The following is a 21531-nucleotide window of genomic DNA, read 5'->3' on the forward strand; positions in this document are numbered from 1 at the left end:
GTTCCACTTTAAAGTGAACTGACAAAGTTGCGTAAAACAGCCTGTGCTGAACTGGGGACATACAGTACACATGGAGAAACCAGATAACTACATAGCTCATGATAGGTTTTTGAAAAGGAATGGCAAAACTAAATAAATCTGTATACTAATTTGGTAGGAATAAGAACAGTCAAATTACATGCACATCCTAAATTCAAGTATGAGCAAGTACGTGGTGTATGAAGCACAGAGAATAAAAAATGCATTTGTACGTTTTGCCTACACTTCATGTGTCCTTCACATTGCTGCAGTCTGTGTTAAAGCACTAGCAACATTCTGCATAAACATTCAAAATTGTCCTTTATCGCATGGATCTTTTATTGCTGTGTGCGCCTCGGACTGCTAGGACATTTGCTCATTGTATTTTGAATCCAATTAAGTAACATGAACCATTGCAGTTAGTCACCATGTTTCATATTAATTTGCAACATACAATAGAGTAAAAAGAAAAAAGTACCTAATTGTATGAAGTGACTTGTCATTTAGGCCTGCAAATGGTCGCAGGCTTTCAAAGGTTAGGTTTGCTCACAGAGTGCTGTAGCACCGAAAAGGTGGGAGTCAAAGGTAAAGTTTTGTTTTGTTCTTTCATGTAACCACTTTGCCTTTCCATCTAGGAGAAAAGCATTACGGCACTCCATGGGAGTTGAGGTCTGAAATATCTGCAGGGAGGCCAGTTTGCCCGCTCCCATAAAACCTGTGGGAAGGGGTTAAGTGGAAGGAAATCTCTGTAAGGATCTTTTCGTAGAGTTCATCCCTGGTTGCTCCATGAATGTGGGAGCGCCCCATAAATTAATCAGTGGAGCTTGTCCTCTAAATGTCCTCCTTACAGTTCCAAGGGGAACTGCAAGAGGCCATGTACACTGGCTCTGGGTCCTGGTCTGCCCTCCCTTTCTGGCTGCCCTGGGCACACCCCTTGAAGGGGGATTCAGCACTGCTGTAGAACAGCTTTGCTCTATTTCTTTTTTCCTATGCAGTGTTGTCATAGCTGTGTTGGTCCAAGTATATTACAGAGTCAATGTGGTAAGGTAATATCTTTTATTGGGTATTGGTGAGAGAGACAAGCTTTTGAGCTTACGCAGAGACCTGAAGAAGAGCTCTGTGTAAGATCAAACAGTAAGATATTACCTCACCCACCTTGTTTCTTGCTTTTCCCTGGTAATCTCCCTGGATTGCAGTGGGGAGTGAGGTTGCAATGGGGAATGATGTGCCCCTCCCCAATCAACTCCAGGCCATCTGCTTCCAATTTCCAGCTTGAGTTCCCACCCCTCATTCCCTGAGCAAATCCCGACTCTGAGGGGAGCCATCTGTGAGATCCCAAGAAGTGAGGGAAGCTATGCTAAAAGATGGCTGATCCTCCCCCCCTCCCCTTCCTATGTGGGGGAGGTAAAATGGAGTGTTCCTGATCTGACTCAGAATCAGTTTAAAATCCAGTCTATCTGTTTAATGAAATTTTCACAGGATTATCTTTACATTCCTCAAGGCCTTGCACTTACCATGTAGTATTTCTGTATCTGCAGTAATTACATTTTACCCTCTATAGTGGTCAGGATTGGACTGCTCTCTGGAAGAGATCTAGGAAAGATATTGCTAAAAGTCAGAGCTTGGTACAATCAATAGCCCTCAGACTGGGAGTCAGGAGACCTGGGTTCTAATGTCTGTCACTGATCTGTTGTGTTACCTTGAGCAAGTCTCTTCACCTCTGTAAGATGGGGTTAATGATACCCCCTTCTGTAAAGTGCTTTAAGATTTATGGGTGAAAAGACCTAAACAAAGCTCAGTATTATTATTCAGCAATGGGCAGTGAATGAAACATGCGGTCTCTTTTCTCTTTATTGTCACGCAACAAGCAGGAGTTAGCTGGTTAGCATCAGGAGACTTTGTTGGATCCAGAAAGACAGCAATAAGGGGATAGGGAAGATTGATGAATGAATGAGATTTACTGTCTCATGGAGAAGTTCATCGTGCCAAGCTTAACAGATGATAAGAAAACCACACTTCTTCAGGACCAAAAAATGGATCAAGTTCAAGTACAAATCTAGCTGACCTGAGTAGGCAAAAGAGATTCATTGTTACTGTGCATGTAAGGCATTGTCTGCTGGAGATGATGGGCTGGTGACAGGGTAACCATGGCGATTCTGCTTGAATAGCACCCACTTTCTTGATTCTGGTGAGGATGTGTTCAGTTTCAACTAGTTACGATCCAGAAGCGTTAAAAGAGGACGCATGGCCAAGTAAGAAGAGACTGGTTAAGTCTGTGGTAGATATGATCTAACCAGGAACAATAATACTGCATATGGGCTTTTAGCTATGGTTTGACGTTCACAGGAACACTCTTGCTGTATCAGGAAGTCTTTACCCAGGAAGGAAACAGGATTGTCTAACATTTAGGAGGAAGGCAAGGGAGGAGAATAGCTGTGCTTCTGTCCAGTACCAGGCAGGAAACATGTTACTCCATCTTGCAGTGGTTTGCAAACAGTAGAGAGCAACCATATTCTACTGTCCATGTTAATTCTTGTCATGCTTATATTTAATGCCCTTTTTAAAAAAGTGGCTGAGTTTTGTGAATGAAACTGTGGCCTTCCTGCTCCCTCATGGAGGCGTGAATGAACTTCAACCTTCCACCAACGGTGTACTTTTAAGTTAATAATTTAACATAAAGCAGGATGGGGGAGATGGAGCATGTTATTGGGATGTTTGGCAGAAAATGGGGCAGTGCTCTCCCAGCTTTTTACAGACATTTATTCTCAGCTGCTCTATTTAGCCAACCCATGTATTTCTGAATGACAAAGTTGCATTCCTGCTTTCTTAAACATACTTACATAAAACTCTATAACACAATCTATTTATTGCTAAAATGCTAGTAGGAAATTGGAAAAGGTATAAATATGATTCATTGCTTGTGATCTCCTGCCCCCTGAAGGTACTATAATGCTCCAAATCCTGTTCAGTTCACAGCATCATAAAACTGAAGCAATAAATGTCACTTCTTTCTTGATTGCACATTAGGCCAATTGGCTTTTTATTGCAACTAAATAAGCCGTCATCAAGGCACCAGTCAGTTTACTGCTAGGGCATGACTCTGGCTAAATGCAGGGCATGTGGGGTGTGGAGAGCTTTTTTAAAAAGTAAAAAATAGGTGAAAAAATGCATTACTGTCCAAGGTCCCTATGCTTGTTCTTTCATGCTGTAATGCCCTGATGTACACAGAAGATTGTGTGTCAATGCTCATTAATATTTGATGTGTGTTCTCATATTATCCTTTCTGTGCACTTTCACAATCTTGTGAGGCAAGTTTGTCCTAGACACAGAGTTACATAACAAAGTGGGGGCTTCAGCTTTGTACAATCAGCACAGAGCTCTGCCCTTACAAAGCCAAAACGGATCCTTTTGTTTATGTTGCACAAAAAGGCAGATGTCGGGCCTGGTCTTTTCCATGCCCTATGATACATTCAGAGTACAAAACAGACTGCCAAAACAATTTTTTAAAAAATGTTAGTAAAGGTTTGCAGTAAGCCATTTGATAGATATTTTGCTACCTAGGATCAAAAAGCTGAGTCATTGTTTGATACAGAGTCTTAATAGAGGAGTAAGAAAATGTGCACCGTGTGCCCAGTTTAACAGGAGAACGGAAACGGATTCTTGTTGTCCCATAGACTACCTGTTCATTTGTGCACGGAAACTAAATCAGGGCACAGAGAAGCATGCCCATTTCCTTGCACAATGCCTGACCACATGTACACACCATTATAATGAGCGTAGCTCAGCTGCCATTTTGATGCAGTCCAATACGGAGATCTAAATGCCAGTAGAACTGCTCCCTTAGACACTATCCAGCTGTCTCTTGTATCATTAATGTCTCTCTCAGCCAGCACACTTTGGATGGGAAATATCAACTGTCAATACACACAAAGTGCACACCCGAAAACAAAAGGCCTCCTTGCTGGCTACAGGGTAGGGGACTCCATGTATCTTTCTCCTAGCCTTTGGGGTGGAGGAGCTGTCATTCTATCCCTCTCAATACCCCGCCCCTCTTGCCGCCTCTCCCAGACTCCTGTTTCCTCACATTCTCCCTCCCTGTTGTCTCTGTCTCCTGTTCCCCACTTGTCCCCTACATTCACCTGCCACCCATATTTTCTTTTTTTTCCTCCTTAGAGTCTGTTGAACCTCACATTCTTTTTCTCCTCCTCCACATTGACTTAGTATCCCCCCCAGCACTCTCCTTCTCTGCCACCTTCTACAAACACACATTCTTCTGTTCCTTTACTGTCTCCTGTTTAGCTCACATATGCCAAATAGGGGGCAGCCATCTTGGCTGCAGCAGTTGGGTTTGAGTCCCCATTTGAAAGCAATGGGAGACTTTAGCCACTTTGAATCGGGCAGGGGAGTATTGTGACAAGAAAACGAAACAAAAAACCCCTCTGAATGCTCATAAGCAAGTTATAGCTATTCAGAAATTGTTATTTACCTAGAAATAATCCAAGCAGTCAGTGAGCCAAATTCTAGTCTCAATTTCACCATCACAAAATAATTCCTCTACAGTCAGTGAAGTTACTCTGGATTTACGCTGCCATATTCTGCTCTCATTAACACTAGTTTCAGAGTAACAGCCGTGTTAGTCTGTATTCGCAAAAAGATGCATCCGATGAAGTGAGCTGTAGCTCACGGAAGCTCATGCTCAAATAAATTGGTTAGTCTCTAAGGTGCCACAAGTACTCCTTTTCTTTTTATTAACACTAGTGTAACTCTACCCTGACTCTAATGAAGTTACTCCATATTTACAGTGGTGTGGTGGAATTCTAGCCTCAATGAAGACAATGGCAAAACACCACCAATGACTTCAGTTGGATCAGAATTTCAACCCAGGAGGTGGCACGAACATCTGAAAAATCAAGTATGCACAACAAATCCTTTAGCTTTACTATCTAATGTTATTGCCTTGGGTTATATACAAGAACACATATTGAGCTCTTGCTATAATTTTATGTCATTTTTTGCCACAGAACCAAATGTTACAGAATCTACCTTTTGGACAAGAGATTTATGTATCAAATACAGGGTCCCATAACAGACTGTAGTGAATGATACACACAGAACAAAATGTGGTTTATGATTTATTCAGGAACATTGAAAATCATGAAATATTGTCTATATAAGAGACTTCCTCGATAGAGAAAATATTGTCAGTTTCTTTGGGGGTAGACTAAATTATTTACCAGGACATTCTAAAGTATATTGACAATAAAACAACATGAAGTATAAGTAATTCCAGACAGTCTTGGCTTCTGTTAAAACCAGGTTCATTATTATATTTTTTTAAAAGAATGTTATTAGGAAAATAAATCCTTTGACTCTGCAAGGGCAGAAGTTTGTGCAAACAAACACAATCTTCTAAAAGGAAAAATACATTTCTCTGAAGGATCATGCTAACTTAATAGATAGGAAGGGCAAAATTCTCAAAAGTCTAAAAGCTTAAGTCCCATTTTCAAAAGAGACTTTTTTAGGCACTTAGGAGCAATGAGACTTAGGATTCAAAGTCACCTACATGGTTTTGAGAATTTTAGTGGAATTGAGAAGCAAATAATTGGTCTGAACTAAAACAGTATACAATGTAAAACAAAACAATTTTGCCAGATGTGGTACCAAGTTCCCAGTGTTCAAAAAGTTACATGTCCAGGATTCTGGACAGACAGTGCATGCTGAAGACAATGCTGCTGCATCCTAATTGCTATTTTTATCCATGCTAGCTAGATTAAAGCTACCGTGAGTATATCTACACTATATCCCACCTTAGATTGCAGTGTAAACATACCTTTTGTGGACCACCATAAACTTTTGCAGAAGTGAAGTTTCTACATTGCGCTAACTCTCCATTACTTAATACCTTTTTGCAAGTATATCTGACAATGAACGAATACCTAATTTCTCTCTGAGGAGCAAGAAAAAACAACATGAAGCATTATAACCTCACAGTACTATAAAATGCACAGGGTACTGCAGATGCGAAAGAAGGTGGTTGCTTCTGAATCCAGTACAAGTAGATCACACATAGTTATTACACACACTGCTGAACATGAAGCAGCCAATACCCCTGTAATGTATGTGGGCTTTCAAACTACCTTTTAGTACCATATACGAAAATCAGTAGTACATCTTTTTTTTAGATCCTCTGGTTGAGACCAACTGATTGAAGAGGGAAGGGACCCAGTGCTGACTGACCTAATTGCTATGTGGATTGGGAAGCTGGCAAAATCAGATATTAGTTTCCTTTATGTTTTCCTTCTTTACTATAATAAAGATAAATATTGATTTATTGAGTGCTATTGATTTTAGGGGTAGTTGCTATTAACAGTTGCATCAGATTTGTACAAGTATGCAGTTTATTTGCATGAAAATGCATTTTAAACATATTGATATGTGTCTTTTGCTAACTGGTTTATTCATTTCCCATGTAGTAGAATTTACACAATGTATATTAGTGATTAGAAATGAAATATGAGATAAAGAGTTCTTTGCTTAATACCTTTAGGAAGGAGTGTATATGTTTTGGGGGAGAGGAGTTTATTTTCTGTTGTATACTTTATACATCTGTGCAAGTCTTTTAACTGTGTCTTATTCTGCACAATCTATGCACTTTGCAGTACACATGCTCACTACACTTTGATATTGAAATGCAAAAGAAAAGGGTATTACTTAACCCTGGTACAACATTTTCACTTTGATTCACTTTACCAATCAGAGGTTTTCAGCTTTTAATCCTGATTTAAGAAAATACTGCAGTCCTTTCCCCATCTCTTCTGCTATAGAAATTCTGCAGATTTATAAGGTTTATTTCTATTAGTTACATCATGCCACTTAAATGGACACATCTCAGACCTCGCTTGGTATCTTTCCATACCATGACTAGCATAGTGTAGGAAGAATGCCTACTCCCTCAGTGGTCTATAAAACAAGAGATTAAGACCTGCATTTGGGTCTTTGACATGGTTGTACACTGACACTAAGCCACTTTACCAGATTAAAGAGCACTCCATTTGATATGTACTATTTATACACTAGCTGAGAGTTTAATAGTGTCGTCAAATGCTTTTTGGACAATCTCGAAAATACTTTACTCTGTTCAGAACCTTATGTTTCATTCTCCATTTTCTTTTGTATCTCTCTCAGGCGTTACACTGAGTAGCCCTGTCTTGCAAAGTCAATTACTCCTTAGCAAGCTCAGAAATACAAACCCAAAGTAAGCAACATGACATATCTGATTTACCAACAGATTGCAATCTAGTGCTAAAGAGCACGGCCACTGCCCCACTTTAAATATTCATGAAGCCTACTGGTGCAAAGTGCATTAAAAGTGGGAACAGTGCCAGTAATACACGATCCTCTTGGTGACAAGAAGATTTCACAGATTAAAAGAAGCAAGATGTTAAAGACTTCAAGCTGAATAGTCTTTGTTCTTAACACAGTAAAGATGTTCACTAATGGAATGCCAGATCTCACACACACTTACAATGGTAGAATGTAAAATGGACTAATAAGCGTGCAGAAAGCTATCTGTTTATTACAAATTTCTCCAAATTGTCCAGAAAATGGCCACACACATTCTACCAGTTTAAATAATCTGTTACAGGGCAACATGCCTCTCAACAGAATCCCAGTAGTCGGGCCATTAATAGCTCAAATGTCATACAAGTCAAAAAATTTTTTAAAAAATAGTGACAACACATAGCTCTCTTGAGCTGAGTGGCATTTGACAATGACTGACAAAAAAGAGCTAAAACAGGAAAAGGGACTGAAAAAAAGAAGACTGTAGCAATTCAGAATAATGTTAATTGTCCCTTTAAATCATTAGCATCCCAGCCACATCTGCTATCACACCTGTGCTCTCTTCTCTGATCTATTCTGACACTCTAGAAGTGTTAGGCAAGCAGCCAGCTTCATATCCACGGCTCTCTATGATCAGTTTCTACTACCAGCCTGCTTTCCTGTTACTTAGAGTGAATCAAGTACCAACCCCAGGGCTTTGGAACAGTTTCTGATTGATAGGACAAACTGAAAGTTCTAGGCTAATTTCCTCATAACAATAGTTCCCAATGCTTGCTAGTAACCATTGACCTAATTTGGACTCCACAAAGCTAATCAGTCAAGTAAGATAATTAAAGAAAGTTTGTTTCTGAGACTTGATAAAAATATCGATCAAATAATAAACTGATGTGTGTTATTCACCTAATCTGGAGCATTTATTTTTTACACACTGAATTTGTGTGTATGTATATGAAGGAATGTGATTGTCTTTGGTTCATGTCAAATTCTGAAATTCAGTCCCAGTATATTTGAAAGAAATCTAGGCTCTCAATACATAGCCTGCTTCCATTTCAGAAATATAATAATAAAAGAGGCTTACACACAGAAGACTTATTTCTTAGAAATATGTTTATCCAAAAATAAATCGGGGGTAGGAATTGGAAAACAGAGCTCTGTTGTAGCACACAAACTGTTGACTTCAAAACAACCCTTTAACAGCCTTAGCATGGTCTTTTTACTTCTGCTTTGAAATCTGGTTTACTACCTCTTACCAAATTAACTAGTAACATCCTTCTAAGTGTCCTTCCCTGCCTCCTGCACCCCAAAGCGTATTCCTCTGAAGAAAGACTGCCTGTCAATAAAGACCAGGCACTTCAGTTCCTACAGTTATGTTGTTCTTCACAGATGTTTCAAAGGAAGGGAATTAGGCTATTTTATCTGTTATGTTCCCTCAAACAAACAAAAAATGCTAGCATTACACAGAGCTTATCATGGTTAATAACGTTATCCTGTACTCAGTTATACTCCCTATCCTTCTCTTCTCTTCTACTTCAACTTAAAAGCTCACCTAAATATGAAACTATAACCACTGGACTGTGACTTCTGATATATTAATTTTAACAAAGTTTTATTTTGACACAGACATGACCAAAGCACTTCTGAATAATTGGGTGAAGGTCCTACCGGGAAACAGAAGCTTTGTGTAATACTCTTAGACAAAATCAAAATTAAGCAATTTTTTAAACTCAGTCTCGTTCCATTATTACAGACATATAATCAGGAAGAATCTTGCTTCTATTTTTCAGTGGCACAATTTCTCTTGCTAACTGGATTCAGAGCCAGTTTTTTTTTTTAAGCATAAAATCATAGGCCTTTGAAAGCTTGGCAAGATCAGATCAAAATGAGCACAAATTTATCACGTGCTTTCTCCTAGCTTACCACATCCATAACCTTCCTTACTGAAGAGAAGCAATGTTCGTAATTTCATGCCTGACTGGTGCACAGAACACTGTGTTTGGTTGGAATCAGTTGACTAACACCATGTCTAATAACCTTCTTTGGTATTACTCCCTCCCTATTCTTTTCTTAATCTGTTCCTTTCTGTTTGTTTTATACTCTCAGTTTAGAGACAGTCTTATAGCTTTATCATGTTTGCCCTTCCAAATAAGTGCTCTCAATCCAACAGAGCATGTTTTGCAATGCCTCTATCTATGTGTAGGATGAATGGACTTTAGGCGGAGGACAAGAGAAAGGGTGTACATTATTGTTTAATATCCTCTCACATGGTGAGTCTCTGAGCTATGACACCTTTAAATAATAAGACATTAATAACAGAAGAGATGTGTAAAATTACTGTACCAAACATCCTCTGCATCTTCATCACACTCTGCCCCAAACTGGCAAATGTCACAAGTGGACGTCTCTTTTTGATTGGTTTCTCCTGAGCCTTCATTGACTGTTTGATACAAAACACAGAAGAATATCCATTAGTAAACACAAAACAACAGCAAAGTGATTCTCATCTATAGGAAAGCTAAATTTATATATTAACCTTTGATAATTTAACACAGTGGTCAAGATGGTGGCGCTCGGGTGACATCCATATTTCAAACAAGAGACTACCACAAACATTTTTCCCCTTACTGGGATAAACACCACAGACCAGAGATACATGCGCTAACTGAGAGAAGAGGAGAGGAACGGGGGAAATCAATGTATGTGCTTTCCCATTTCAACAATATTTTTTTCTCAAAATCATAATAAGGAAGGAGGCAGCAACACTGAGCTGGCAAACTCATATTAAGCTGCACTGCTTTATTCCTGGAAAAATATTAGGAATTGATTGATAATATAGCACAGTGATTTACTTTTGTCTTTTGCGGTCCGTGTAGGTGAAGATCTTGTGAGGAACCCAGGGGTGTATGCTTCCCCAAGAAATGTTTGGAAAATATCTGACTCATGGTGCTATCTGGTCTATTCCAAAGGCAAAAGATTTGTCTCTTCAGAAGTACTGTTATAAGCCCTCAGGACTAGACATCTCTGGCAGGGATGATTTAGCACTGTCCAGATTGGGGAAAGAATACCACCAGGGACAGAGAAATCAATCCACCCCTTCTTTCATTTTGCTGGCAGAATTTTCTCATGGGCCCCCTTCAGCACAGAATTGGACACGGGGATAAAAGGTAAAATTTCCAAGAGTGCCTACATAGGTGACATAGGAGTCTAAGGGCCATTGAAATTCAATTTGAAAATGTTACATTGGGCTTTGAATTCAGCCCTTAATGTCCCATAAATTACATGAAGGAACTGAGGGAAGAATATGAATGGGTAAGTTGAGAGAGGTACAAGTGGACTGATGGATAGTTTTAGGGAGAATTCTTGTGAAATGATCCAACAGAATGCTATAGATGTTTTTATAAAACAGTATAAGTACTGAGAGCTGTGGACAGGTGCTTTGTAGTAAGACACAATACATAAAGATATAACTCTTATAGTAACAGAATAATTAGCTCACACCAGATTTAAAGTAACAACTTTGATTGTCATTATCTGCATAGAAATTCTATGCTACTTACTTTTAATGTTTTCATTTTACTATTTGTTCATTCAGATTTTGTACAGTGGTGCAGATTTACTGTAGGATAAGTAACTGTAGAGATTTAGGCTCCAATCCAGTGAAGCACAGAAGCCCCCTGTATACCTTTAAGACCCACTGAAATTGATGGGATTAATCACTAGAGCTGGTCAGGAATTTTCCAGCAAAACTTCCACTTCCCGTCCACCTGCCGCCATCAAAACTTTCCGGGGGAAAGTTGGTTTCAACAAATGTTTTGGCTCAAAATCTTTTTGAAAAGTTTCTAAGTTGTCAAAAGAGCCTGTTTGTAAAGGAAAGGTATCAGTTTTCTGGTTCAAAATGACTTTTTCTTAAAAAAATCAGTTAATTATAGTACAATTTAAAAAAAAAATCCTCAATTGAAACAAAATGTTTAGAAATGACTGAAATGAAATAATTTTATTGACTGGTACCAGTTCTTCCCCCACCACATCAGATATTTGGTTTATGAAATTTTTCACAATTTTGACTTTTTTATCCCAGTTCAGGATGAGAAAATTTTTCCAGAATCTCAAAAGTTTTCATGGGACAGGAAAACCATTTTGTGCCCAGCTCTACTCATCTCATTCTGAAAGTTGCTGGAATGGTACTGTAGTACTAGAATTACACACATTTTAAGTTTGTATGGGCGGGCACCAAATTGGTTTGTCTTTCCTCCTAAAGTGGTGCAGCACAAAACGATAAATGATTCCAAATTACTGCAAAGTAGTTTTTATGAGGTAGGTATTCTAACCCCCCAAAAGAGGAAGGGTAGTTAGGGAGCTATACCTAGGTGCTAGCCTGGATTTTGGAGACTTTCTGCTCTGCCAGAAACTCGCTTTGTGACCTCGCCATTCAAGCCTAAATTTTCAAAGGGGCTAGTGATTTTTCGGTGCCCAACTTGAAACACCTTAAAAACCTGATTTTTAGAAGGGGCTTGGAAGAAAAATCAAGCTTTTTAAAGGACTGGTCTTCACTACAGGGAGATCGATGCTACTGCAGTCGATGCAGCAGGAATCAATTTGGCAGGTCTAGTGAAGACCTGCTATATGGATGGCAGAGCACTCTCTGGTCGAACCCGGTACTCCAACTCTCTGAGAAGAGTAAAGGAAGTCAACTGGAGAGCATCTCCCATCGATGCAGCGCAGTGAAGACACTGGGGTAAGTCGACCTAAGCTACATTGACTCCAGTTATATTATTTACGTAGCTGGAGTAGCATAAGTTAGGTCGACTTACCCCCGTAGTGAAGACAGGCCCAAAGTGTCTCAAGTTGAGATCCCAAAAATAGAGGCACAAAAATTACTTGCTACTTATGAAAATTTAGGCCTATTACTTGTCTTTGCTTCAGTGCCCCATCTTCTAAAATGGGGTAATAGCATATTTCTTTACCTTGCTGTGGTGTTGCGAAGATAAATACATTAAAGGTTGTGAAGCCCTCAGATACTACAATGATAGTAACCACAGAAGTACCTAAGAGAGAGAGTCTCATATGTTTTTCCTGTAGGCTTAACAAAGTCAAAGCAAACATTCATACTTTTTAGATCTGAGCTATTCTAAAGGAATTTCCCATCAAATCACTGCCTGAATCTAAATTATATTAAAAAGGAAATTTTCACCTAAGGTGACTTTTGGGATATAAAAGAAGGAAGTTAACATCAATGGGGGCTTTTTTCCTGCTTGTAGAATTGTTGTAAGTTTATTTATCTTTATACACACACAACTTCAGTTTTAAGCAATCAAGGGAAGCTGAAAAACAACAACAACAAAAGAAAGCCAACCAAGCAAACCCTGGATTTCTGCTCCAATGAGTTGTCACAATTGAAAGAAGGGTCCAGTATGGTGTTTTGATGTTTTCTTTAAAAGCTCTGGGAAATTTAGCCTATCTAACCAAGTTTGAATTTTAATGGTAATCTATTTCTTGGAAAGGACAGTTTTTGGCAGCCAATCTTGGCAGTGGTCTTGTGGCTAAGGCACTCAACTCCAGCTCTCTCTCAGACCAGTTACAATTTCCCTGCCCCACAGATTCACCAGCTGTAAAATGGGGATAACTATACTTTGCAGTATAGTTTGTAAAGCATTTTGGGATTTCCAGGTGGAAGGCACTAAATAACAGCCAAGTATCATCTATCTCATAACTGAGCATTTGTAAACATGCCATTTGTCCCAGTTTTGGAGGGAGAGAATCTATATTTTTAGCAAAACATCTTTTGTTTTTCTATTCTGTTGCTCCAAAACTCACTTTTATTGTACTTAAAAAGGTGTGTCCTTATTTTACCTCCACATTTGGCCAGGAACTTTTCGCACTGTCTCAAGCAATTTAATAGCTATGTAAGTCATTTTTTAAACAATTCATGTAATTGAAAGGTTTAATATTTTGAATAAAAGGAGATGTTTTAGAGGGGAATATCTTCATATAAGTATAGCACAGCTCTTAATTTCTGCTAGAAATGAACAGGTAGCTCTTTTATCAAAGAAGCCATGCATTTGGCATTCCAGAGACAATGTACTAATGCACCACTGAGACTCCGAGCACCCAACCTTACACATTCCTGATTAAATGGCAATGACTTAGCCTTTCCTCATTTTTCTGCTTTCAGTGTCTACAGAGATGGCTGATCTTAATTAGAGCTATGCAAATAATGGACTTTGCAGCTGGCTGGTAATTTAATTTTGAGCCCCACTGAAAACAATTTTTTTTGAAATTTTTGTTTGACACAAAGCAAAGCTTTTCAATTAAACTTTATGCATTTTTTATATTTACAATTTTTTTAAGGAAATTGCAAAATGAAAATATTGGAATGTTTTGTTTTGAAAATGTCAAAATTAAACATTTTGATTTGGTTTTTTTTTTTTTTTTTTTTTTTTTGCGGGGGGAGAAAGGGGAAGTTTTGACATGAACAATTTGGTGAAAATTAGTTATATTTGCAAAATGTTTTGGTGTTACTGAATCTACATTTTTCCAGTTTTGGCTGAAAATGTTTGCCTTGGACTATGATTCACATTTAAGATGAGTTTTCTCTCACTTTCTCTTTCCTGCTGTGCAGATGAGTGGCCTTGATAAAAGCAGACATCTCAGAAAGAGTTATTTTCTCTGTATTTCCTTCTGCTATTTAGCTTCAGGACTGGTAGATGTTCACTTTCTAAGGTGACTGCTTTTTTTTCTTTGCTGCACTAGCTAGTTTGCACTTGCCTTCGTAGCTCAACTAAACAAATCTTTACAGAGGAAAATGAATTAGACATAAGAAAAAAAAGTTTACTGCTGCACTGGAAAAAGCTATCTTGTCTTTTAAAAGTGAGTTGCTCCTGGTAAAAATAAAAGGGCTCTTCGCTCTGCCATAACACACACAATTCTTATCTTATTAGCAAGTTTAATACAGTTGAACAATTCCAGAGGACCACGGGATAGCAATGTGGTAGGGCACTTGTCTCAGGGGAGCTTTAAAAGCCAGAGCCAGTCTCTTATTATTAATGTAATGCAGAACTGCTAAGGAGCAAGTTCCTTTTTGTGTTAGCATGATTAGCAACTTCCAGAATGCAAGTTACTGTCACACAGGAAACATGCTAACATGACTTTAACACCATCTGAAAGTCACTTCAGAGACAACCTCAATTTCCTCAGCAACAGGGATTCTTAGCTAGAGATGCACAAAACATAATTTAGACAGTCAATGGACTGTGGTAACCACTACAGCCCCTATTTTAAGCATCTGGCCCTCTTCTGGCAGCCTCACTGCACTCAGATCAGATAGCTGTGTTATCAACAGGATCTGGGTTGCTTGAATCTCACACAAGGGAGAAACCAAATTTGGAAAGATTTCATATTGTTTTTGTTGCTAAGGAAACCACTTTGTAAGCATCTACATTGTCAGCATATTTGTTTGACGTTGTGCCTGTCTGGCTTCCAGAATAATGGAAAAACCCCAACCCATTAGTGGAAACTTCAACCTTCTTTCCAAATCTCAATTTTATGTAAAAACTTTCAATTCTTTCAGTCTGTGAATACTTCTTTCAGGCACCTGCACATATAGGAAATCACACTCTGACTTTAAATATCCAACCTGCCACCGCATTATATCCCATGAGGGGTTTAACGCTCTGGCAGGTCTGATATTTAACTAAAAAGATACTAAATAGCGGTGCTTGAACTGCTAGATAAATCTTGTTAAGTATTCTTCCAACAGGTAGATTGGTAGGTAATCAAATATGCTTTTATCTATGCCTTTTGGAAACTTGCTTCCATCCACCCCTTCACAGCAGCCACAGTGGAACTGTTAGCCCTGGAGTGGGTAGCAGAAATTCTTGACTTCAGACGCAAGGGGCCACATATTGGTTAAATGACAAAGGGAGCAAACATTCTCCTCTGATGGATAGTGCACAGGGCAGTCAGTGTCAGAGGAAAAGAGGCACGGTGGGTGACATGAAAGAGAAAGCAATTAAGTGGTAGCATCCCCCACAACCACATAGCTCTGCAGCTGTTAAGATACATTTCATATGTATAACTTTGAAAGCAGTCAGATGACCTCCAAAGAGTGGTTCCAGTTTGCAGAGGCTTATCCAGGGTAATGAAAGTTATTGCAATGCTATCCCAAGAATATTTTTAAAATATGTTGTATAAATACAACAAATACACGCATTATGAAATACTATCATAGTATAAAAGTACATAAAATATATGTACTTTGCATTATTATGGTTACATTCCAACTTGTGTTATGAAATCTGATTTAGATTACTGTCTCTAATAACCTAAATTTTAGCTTGTTAAGTACAAAATAATGCAGTTGATTTAATATAAAACAAACCATGAGAAATTGCCTTGTCTGTCTTGGATTGGGAAACTCACTACCTTTTTGTGATTACTTGAATCACTTAGTGGTTAGGTAATACAATCATAAATATATATATTTTTTAACAATTTGCTCCTGTGCTATGGAATTCTGAAATCATGGAAGGCTAATTCCTTTAAATGGAATTGGTATTATCCTGTTAAGTATTGCCATATAGTAGGTAAGATTAGGGAGAAAGAGAGAAACAAATAGAAGAGTAAGGAAAAGACAGTGGGCATGATTGTTCTTCAGCCTATGCACTCACAGAAGACAGCCCCCCCCACCTTATGCTACTGCACATGCTGCCTGGTTCTTGGGACTGGATACACATGGCTAAATGGGTGCTCTTTGTCTGCTGTGGGTAGATGGACTGAGAGTGGGTGGAACCTTGGTTTCACTCACTGAGGTGCTAGCCAGTGGAGCAGAGTTGGCACTGGGAAGAAGGAGGTTGTAGTAATTTGCTGTTGGTATAGACCCACAGCAAGTTACTATACCCTGAGGCAAGGGCAGGGGGTGATGCTGTGATGCTTCTTGAACGTTATCATGGGATGTGCTCTTGTGGCATACTTTAGCTTGAAAGATATTTTGGGACCGTTGCTACCACCTTTACTCATGATGATAGTACCTTTGTCATGTAGTTTTCTGACTGAACTGTTCCGCATGAACTGTGGGTGGTGGACTCTACTACTGTGAAGAAGTAAGCAGCAGAAAAAGACTCGAAACATTGAAAATATACTTCCTTTAAAATTTACCTCCATTAGCAACTGCATTAACTTAGGTTACAAGGATTCCCATACCACCTGCTGATAGGGGACTATGATAGTCTTTCAAGGCTGGACTAGGTCTCTGCCTTAGCTAAGCTCCTAAGCTAAAGTAAGTCTCTTTCAGGACGGGAACAAATGTTTCAAGATGCCCAGGCTTCCAGTTAAGCCAAGCATCTAGGCTAACTAACGTCCCAGGCTGACTGGCTTTTTCAAAGCTGGGCCAAGCTCCTTAACCCTGCTGCTACTGGACACCACCCAATCAGCCACTAGTCTCAGTAACAGCCTACTTGGCCACAACACTATTCCAGAGGGTTGGTAGAATTTGGTAAGTCATCAGTATTACCCAGATCTTTACTTTTCTTCATGTGAAGAAAATATCTAGCAATAAAGCCAGTCAATATATAAGATTGAAAATGCAGCACCCATAGTGATATCTACTCTTCTGTCAGACTGACTCATGTACAGAAGCTGAATGGTATTCTTAAAAGCTCCCCAAATTTTAGATAACTTTGCTTTTCAACTTTGTGTTTGTGTGATAAAATTGAGGGCAGCTTTTTACAGAGGACTGAACTAAGCAGAATAACTTTGAACTACAACAAGTCTGAGGAACAAACTAACATCTTGGTAACGTGCATAAATTACCACATAATTAATACTTGCATACCAGACTTGAATGAGCTACCTCCACTGAATGTCACAGTTCTCTTTTGAAGAGTGGGAAGAAGGTCCACTGTTTTATGTCAAATCCTCAAACCTAGACTTTGCCTTTCTTCTTGTATAGTTTATGTGCCAAATTCCACCTGCAATGCTCAGATAGACTTTAATGATAAAAGCTGTTTACAGTGCATATAAAGGCTTCCAAGCTGTTGTTTTCAAGTTTTATTTATGCTTCATAACTCCTCTTATTTTCTTCTTAGAAACCTTGTCGTGACTTAAAGAAGCATTTATTGGCAAGAGAATACTAGTAGATAACATAACATAATCTAGAAAGTGGGGGGAGAGTAACCATTATTCATTCTGGATACAGCAGCTCTGAAAATTGCTAAAGGTCTTCAGTGAGTGCTACTGGCCTGCTATTAAAAGAGCAGTATGGGCCAAATTATGCCTCATCAGAAGCAATGGAGCACTAGAAAAAGGGAGCAGGTGCATTTCCTGAGCAGCAGGGCCTGGAGCCATTATGACTGCATGAGGAATAATAATCCAGGCATGCAGAGAGCAAGGTGGTGAGGAGAAGCTCTTTCTGCATGTTAAAGGCCTGATTCAAATCCCACTGAAGTCACTGGGAGACTTATCATCAATGCACTTTGGATCAAGCCCTTAAAGAGGGCCTGAGTCTTGGTTTGATCACCTTACTCAGACATCATCCCTGTGTGGCTACTAGCACTGAAGGCAGCCTTTCCTTACATTGTCTATTCAGCATAGACAAGTTATGAGTACCCCTTGTGCAGGTGTGTTGAAAGGGAAAGGGGTCCCTGTGCTCACCCCAACTTCTAGCACACCTGTAATTAGAGCGACCACAATATACTTGGGATGTTATACTCAAATGTATATGTGGAAGGCTAATCTGATGAATATTAGTTGGTACTTAGATAGCATGACTCTTCTTCCAAGAAGTGTTCCAACATTAATGATCACTCTCCACAAAACACTGTGAGGCACTTAGGCAAGCATTTTAATCCCCATTTTAAAAAGACTGGAATATCTGAGGCAGAAACCTGAGTTTCCAGAAATGGCTTCTAGCTTTGCTGTTTGTTTATATAGCGACCAATTTCAGATACCATGGCCACAATTTCCTAATCTGGGTGCCTAAACCTAGCTCCCTTAATAACACCTCCACCACCTATAGCACTTCTCATCAGTGGATCTCAAAGCACTTTACGAAGAAGGTCAGTATCATTATAAGCAAACTGATCTGAGGAGCACCTCTAAACATCCATTGAAGAGGAGTACTCAACACCTCTGAAAATGAGGCCTTTGGTGTGTAAAGTTGGACATCCAAATATTGAGGCACTCAAAATCAGATTAACAGATTTTTAAGGCCACAAGAGACCACTGTGATCTCCTACATAACACAAGCCTATGTTAATTCCTGCTTTGGGTCCAATAACCATGCTTGAACTAGATCATATCTTTCAGAAAAATATCCAATCCTGATTTAAAAATTGCCAGTGATGGGAAATTGTCCACAATCCTTGGTAAATTGTTACAGTGATTAATTAACTCCACTGTTAGAAAATTTCATCCTATTTCTAGTCTTAATTTGGATTAGAGTTTAACTTTGAAAATCTGTTCCTGAGTGACTGGCTATAGGGTCAGAATCAGGATTAAAATTTAGGCTTCCCTGGCTCTCACTTCAACGTTCATTCCATACATCACTTTATAATATTAGAATCACACATAGAAATCTATTGCATTGTACAGCAGTTACATTACCAATTGTGCACATGCATAGAGGAACTATCTGACACAAAAATGTTAATTTAAAAAAACATTTTGACTTAGTCTATCAAGCAAAAGAAGGGAATAGAAGCTAAATCCTCATACTGAGCTCAAAGAACATACTGCAAGCCGCATGTTGTGGGAAAACCAAGTGATCTACAAAAGGGACAGTATCTGTTGCTAAAACCTTTTGAGATAGCTCAGGATTATTTATTCTATTGCCCAATTGTCATAAATATAAAGGGAAGGGTAAACACCTTTAAAATCCCTCCTGGCCAGAGGAAAAATCCTTTCACCTGTAAAGGGTTAAGAAGCTAGGATAACCTCGCTGGCACCTGACCAAAAAGACCAATGAGGAGACAAGATACTTTCAAAAGCTGGGAGGAGGGAGAAAAACAAAGGGTCTGGGACTGTCTGTGATGCTTTTGCTGGGGACAGAACAGGAATGGAGTCTTAGAATTTAGTAAGTAATCTAGCTAGATATGTGTTAGATTATGATTTCTTTAAATGGCTGAGAAATTCAGCTGTGCTGAATAGAATGGATATTCCTGTCTGTGTGTCTTTTTGTAACTTAAGGTTTTGCCAAGAGGGATTCTCTATGTTTTGAATCTAATTACCTTGTAAGGTATTTACCATCCTGATTTTACAGAGGTGATTCTTTTTGACTTTTTACTTCTATTAAAATCCTTCTTTTCAGAAACTGAATGCTTTTCCATTGTTCTTAAGATCCAAGGGTTTGGGTCTGTGGTCACCTATGCAAATTGGTGAGGATTTTTACCAAACCTTCTGCAGAAAGTGGGGTGCAAGGATTGGGAGGATTTTGCGGGGAAAGACGTTTCCAAACAACGCTTTCCTAATAAATAAACCCAGATAAACGTTTGGTGGTGGCAGTGGAAGTCCAAGGGCAAAGGGTAAAATAGTTCGTACCTTGGGGAAGTTTTAACCTAAGCTGGTAAAAGTAAGCTTAGGAGGTTTTCATGCAGGTCCCCACATCTGTACCCTAGAGTTCGGAGTGGGGAAGGAACCTTGACACCAATTATTTACAAAAAGGATTTCACTGCATACAGAAGACAAGAAAACACAACACAGCAGACCCACAAAGACATGGGAAGTAGTGCAGGACTAAAAATCCCATAAAATTTAGAGATGCTTCTTAAGAATTTATCTCAGCAGCAACTAATACGTGATCTCTCTTACAGAAGAGTAGGAAAATTAGAAGTAAAAATGATTTATTATATTGTAGCCTTCTTTTCTACTGTTGAAGGAAGACTGTAATGAAAGCTTGTTCTGGAGCATTAAACCACTGTGCATAGCGCTATGTCGACGGGAGAGCTTCTCGCGCTGACATGGCCTCTGCTACTCACGGAGGTGGTTTTACTATGTCAATGGGAGAACTCTCTTCTGCTGGCATAGAGCATCTTCACCAGATGCAATGCAGCTCCACTGCTGCAGTGTTGTATCTGTAGTCATGCCCTTAGTGATCCCACCATATGCTTGAGCACTATCATGACAGACTTGAGTAGGTCAAAAGGGCAGGGGACAAAGTGAGAGTACTCTGAGGAATAAGTGGAGAGAGGCCAATGGAATTTGCCAAGTTAGGGTAAAATACCACAAACACCTTCTACACAGTGAATAAAAAACAGAGTAGAGCAATAAAAGCCCAGATGCTGACAATGACTTCATTCTAATCAATAAGTCTTTCTCCTGAAAGCACTAGCTCCATCAAAAGCTGCAAAGTGAGAATGATGAATGGGTGTGAAACATGGGGTGGGCTCAGGAGTGGCCTTCCTGCCTCCTCACAGAAGGCTGGCAAAGGTTCAAAACAACATTATGAACAAAATGAAAAAATGGTTTCCGCATCGGTAATAAGTCTGACATGTCTTGTTCTTCTATCCTGCTGTCTAATTCTCTCTCAGATACAAATGTATCCCCCCTCCTCCGGCCCATACACATGCACCAACAAAATTAATAATTACATTACAAAACAATTTCTGTAGCAAATTCAGGACTTTATCCAGAGCCCTTTGAACCCAACTGAAAGAGTCCTATTGATGTCAATGGGGATGCCCTGATGTAACTGAGCAGAATACCACCAAAAGTTTTCAAATATACAGTGTGCAGCAAATTGTAATGCTGAGCAACTTGGGAGCACTTCTGTGTATTAAGGATCCATGCAGGGTTGCCCAGTCCTGGGGTGGATCAGACAGGTATGTTAAAGGACACAGAGGGACTCTACAACTGTGGACCAGTCAGATCCCAGAGAGCTTCAGAAAAGGAGCAGGAGATGATACACATACTTCTCTGTCTCCCTAGGCCCTGCAGACCACGCCCCTAGGGACTGTAATAACCTATACAGAGCAATCTGGGAATGCAAGAAGGACATTGAGGCCCGGGGCAGGAATTGTCCTGTTTGATGTCACCCACTCTTGCCATGATTTTATCATGAGTTGCCCATTATTTGGTGCTCTTTGAGTCATGTGAATATAGGAGAATCTTTACTTCTTAAAATAAGTTCCCAGCCATTCATGGCAGAGAAAAGCTTGAAAAATGTGACCCAAGCGTACCCAAAAG

General features: G+C 39.3%; 1 protein-coding gene across 1 annotated transcript in view; it reads right to left on the bottom strand.

Annotated features, from left to right (window-relative positions):
- The window catches only part of TMEFF2 (transmembrane protein with EGF like and two follistatin like domains 2), a 172628-nt gene that overhangs the window by 65308 nt on the left and 85789 nt on the right, over window positions 1-21531 (bottom strand). Inside the window, exon 5 of the mRNA XM_084643609.1 lies at window positions 9697-9793. Coding sequence (XP_084499735.1) covers window positions 9697-9793 — 97 coding nt within the window. The remainder of the gene's footprint in view (window positions 1-9696; window positions 9794-21531) is intronic.

This window comes from Lepidochelys olivacea (assembly GCF_965140295.1).
Source record: "Lepidochelys olivacea isolate rLepOli2 genome assembly, chromosome: 11".
NCBI lineage: Eukaryota > Metazoa > Chordata > Testudines > Cheloniidae > Lepidochelys > Lepidochelys olivacea.